The following is a 3,989-nucleotide window of genomic DNA, read 5'->3' as shown; positions in this document are numbered from 1 at the left end:
TGATCCCATCTGCTCACAAACACACTCCCATTTCTGAGTGTCTGGACACCTCCCTCGGTTTGCTGGAAAAAGCCAGGATCTATCTCAGAAGCTGCTGTTTTACAGTAGAATGAAGCCAAGCCTTTCACATAGCTTGAGTCCAGGACGCAGTGGCAACACCAAGGTCTCTCGCCCTCCACCCACACACAGAGCCGTTGGCCTCCACACTCTCTCCCGAGGCTCAAGGCAGACACCACCGACTGGTCACAGCGAGAGCCAGCCTGGGCGGGGGTGCTTATTTGCATCGTGGGCTGGGTGGACAGCCTAATGAGCACAAATGAGGCATCTGTGAAAGTGTCTTTGTACCTTAAGTTCTTATTCAATTGTAAGATGAGGTTCACATATTGGAGAAAAGAGAAGCTGCAGAGGGCTCTGGGGGACGGGGACAAAGGACAGGAGTCGTAACCGGATGGGAGGAGGAGCCTGCGGGGAGCAAGAGGGCTGGAAGCGGCTTCCAGACCCCTGTGGTGGACACTCGGCCTCCCTGCCCCATCGGACTCTGAAGCCGCCACACGGCAACAGGGCAGGCCGGACGTGGGTCAGCCAACGGGCCGTCCCTGTGTCACTCAGGGTAGCGCTGTCTCCACCTCCATTTCTCTGCTGCTGAAACGATTCCTTTTAAACCATCACGTGGAGAAGACTTGTGATGTCAGTGGAGCAGGCCCAAGTGTGTGAGTGACGAAGGGACGAGCCCCACTGGGGAGACACGGCTGCCTCCCAGGAGGACAGCAGAGGCCACAGTGGCCTATGCAGGCCCCAGGGTCCCTCCTCCAGCACCTCTGAGGCTGTGTTCTCTGGATTGCAGGGTCTCTGCCTCCCCAGGCTGGAGATTTCAGGATGGGGTTTACCTTGGGAAAGTGGAGGCAAGGAGAGGGATGTTCCCAATACCAGGTCTTTGTGGGAAAGACTCTCATTCGGAGAACAGCGTGGTCACTGCCCTCTGCAGGGTATCAGATTCTGGGACAGGTGTGAAATGGTAATGGCTGAGCCTCTACCCACCCCACCACCTCCAGGCCTGGCACGGCAGTGCGGGGAAGATGGGCAGGAGGGGGGAAGAAGTGTGCAAAGAGGGGCCTGGAGGGGTGGGGGTCCCGAAAAGGACCCAAGCAGCAGACGACCCCAAGAGTGGGCCTCGGTGAATCCAGAGCTGAGCCTGGGGGGTTCATCTCGTGGTCCCCAGGCGGGCCTCTCAAGTCCTAAGATGGTGGCTCAGCAATCCCGGGGGCCGCCCTCCTGCAGACACAGCACCAAGCCTGGGTCGGACAGTCTGCAGAGTAGACAGCAGGGACGCAGCGGGTCGGGGCTTTGCTGGAGCTCAGAGGCTGGGCCTGGGACAGGCACGTCCTGAGAGCCTGAGCGCCCGGGGCCGAATCCTCATCCTCAGCTCTCCGTGGCTGTCCCCCTCCTTGCTGGCTCCCGCTGACCCGTGACTCCAACGCCTCCTCCACGGGGGTGTCCGCAGCCGCAGCCTCGCCACTCGGAGCACAGTCAGGAGCACAGTCACGCTCCGAGAGCCGATGGGGGCCCAGAAGCTGGAGAGGAAGCACAGCCATCAGGGTGGAAGCAGGTGTGGTGGGGAGCGTGTCCACAGGAGCTGTTTGTGCAGAGTCCCCGGACCTGCTCCCACATTTCAGAACACCCCCCTGTGACCCCCGCAGGGAGCTGCTCCCTCCGGGTCCCTGAGGCCAGGGGCACCAAAGAGATCCAGCTCAAAGGCCCGGGGTCTGCCTGTCAGCCGGCAGCTCGGGGCCCCCCACTGCATAGGGCTCCGCACCGCAGTGAGAGGCCATCAGTGGGTGGGCTGGGCTCGGGGGGCGGGGGGTAACGTCAGTTTCCTTCCAGAAAGACAAACTAGACCCTTCCTCCTGGGTGGGCGAGCCAGGGCTTCTGGTTCTGCCCTGGTCCCTGCCCCGCTTTCCTGACCACAGGCCTGCCCCCTGCCCCTGCCCTACGGCCCACAGAAGATCACGGCATCACAGACAACAGGCTGTGGCCCGAGCCACCCGCCGCCAGGGCCCAGCCCTTCCTCCAGGCCCCTTCTCTGCCCAGCCCACATGCTGGACACCAGGGGCAGGTGGACAGGCCCACCTCCCCTGGCTGGAGTGGCCTGCCTGAAAACCTCCTAAATCTCCTGGATTCCCAAACAGCTCGGCCTTAGCGGGGCGTCCCAGGTCCAGCCCAGCCCCCGCCCCAAAGTTCCACCTGGGGATTACTGGCTTCTTGGTTCCCGTCCCAACCCTGAGCACCCTGCCGCTGAGGGAGTCTTCCTGCCACAATTCCACGCTCCAACTCGAGGGCGACAGTCATCCCAGCAGAAAGTGGGGGCAAGCCCAGCCCTCTCTGCCCCACCCCCACCCCGCTCCCTCAGCCCAGGAGCCCCGCCCTGGCAGGGGTGGAGGCCCCAAGGCCTGTCCGCCAGCCTCCTCTCGGAGTCAGGCCAGAGCCAGCCTCGGGAGGCTGCCGGCCCACCTTCCTCTCGGACACGGAGGTCACAGTCAGCCCGCCAGCGCCCGGGGGAGGCCGGCGTTCGGCTCCAGGCTGGACTCCTGGGCGTTCCCCCAGGTTTCTCCCTTCCCGCTGGCCCTCGGACGGCCCAGCCTGGAGGGGGCTCAAAGGTTGGGGCCCCCATTTCCTCCGGCGGGGAAAGAGGCGACAGGAGGGCCAGAGAGGAGGGGGGCTCGGACCCGGGAGCTCACCTGGCACGACCTCGGGCAGGCCGGGCGCGCCCCCGCGCTCTAGGACACCAGCGCCCCGGCCCCGAGGCTCTGCCGGGCGCGCACGGTCTGGATGGCCTGCTGGTTCTTGAACTTGACCAGGCCGAGGGTGATCTGCGCGTTCCAGCCCGGGTCCTCCGGGGGGCAGCGGAAGTCGATCTCGCCGCCGCCCTCGGTCACCAGCGTGAAGTAGGTGTGGCGGCCGGTGCTTTCCACGCACTCCACGGCCTTGATGCGGGCGAAGCTGAGCTCCTTGGGCCGGCCGCCCGCGCCCTTGGCCTCGAAGAGCTGTAGCCCGCGCTCGGTGAGCACGCAGCGCTTGCGTTTCCACTGCTGCAGCAGCCCGCCGCTGCGCTTCTCCAGCACGCCCTCCCGGAGCACGGCCGCCGTCATGGGAGCGCGCGGTGCCGCGGCCAGGCCGCGCTGCGCCCCGCCGGCTCTCCCCGCCGCCAGGCCGGCGCGCCTGGTGCCTGTCGGGCCCCGCCTCGGCCCTGGCCGCCGCGCCGCGCCGCGCCGCCCGGCCCCGGGCTCCAGAGCCCCCGAGCCCGGCAGCCCGCTCGCCCGCTCCTTCCTGGGCCGTCTGCGCGCCGGGCGGCAGCTCGCGGGATGTGCCCTCACATGTCCGGTGCCCGCCCCTTGCCTCCTGCGCCGCCGCGCATTCCAGCGCGCCCGGCCCGCCCGGGGGCGGGGCGCGGTCACCCTGCGGGTTTTGGGCGTGGGGCGGGGTGGGCGGGGGCGGAGACCGAGGGGGCTGCTGTCCCACCGCTCGGGCCTTCGGGCCTTTAGTCCACCGCTCCCGGGGACCTCCAGGCCTTGGACTCGGGGCGTGGGAAGAGGAAGGAAGGGTTGTCGTCTAGACTAGAGGCCTAGCCGCTTGGGAGGGGCCTGTTTCGTGGTATCCCACCGGCACGGCTGAGTCTCGCCGGGGGTGGGGGGGTTGCCAGACAGCTGCTGGAGCTTCCCAGGCCACGGGAACCCTGCCCCAGCTACTGACCCTCCTCCTCGCTTGGCCAGTCGCCCCTTGGCATTGCGCAATCAGAAAAATGAAGACGGTCCTGGGGTTTGGGCGGGGTGGCGGGGGGGGGGGGGTGAAGGGGGGATCAGGCTAAGCTGGGTTCCTCCCCCCTTGGGCAGATTTCTCCGTGTGGGGGCCCCAGACAGGCTGCCCACAGCGGTCTCTGCTTGGATGGCCCACCCTCCCGCGCCCGCCTCCATCCCCATGTGGTTTAGGAGGCA

General features: G+C 66.8%; 1 protein-coding gene across 1 annotated transcript; it reads right to left on the bottom strand.

Moving 5' to 3' along the window:
- Positions 1-330: 330 nt before the first annotated feature.
- On the bottom strand, positions 331-3,422 carry PHLDA3 (pleckstrin homology like domain family A member 3). Its single transcript, XM_061383774.1, has 2 exons — positions 2,736-3,422; positions 331-1,571 (listed from the first exon to the last, which is right to left on the bottom strand). Exon 1 carries the CDS (start codon positions 3,144-3,146, stop codon positions 2,775-2,777), a length of 372 nt encoding a protein of 123 aa, XP_061239758.1. The 5' UTR covers positions 3,147-3,422; the 3' UTR covers positions 331-1,571; positions 2,736-2,774.
- Positions 3,423-3,989: the final 567 nt, after the last annotated feature.

Source organism: Bos javanicus, chromosome 16, assembly GCF_032452875.1.
Source record: "Bos javanicus breed banteng chromosome 16, ARS-OSU_banteng_1.0, whole genome shotgun sequence".
NCBI classification, from domain to species: Eukaryota; Metazoa; Chordata; class Mammalia; order Artiodactyla; family Bovidae; genus Bos; species Bos javanicus.
This window is presented reverse-complemented; position numbering and strand designations above follow the sequence as displayed.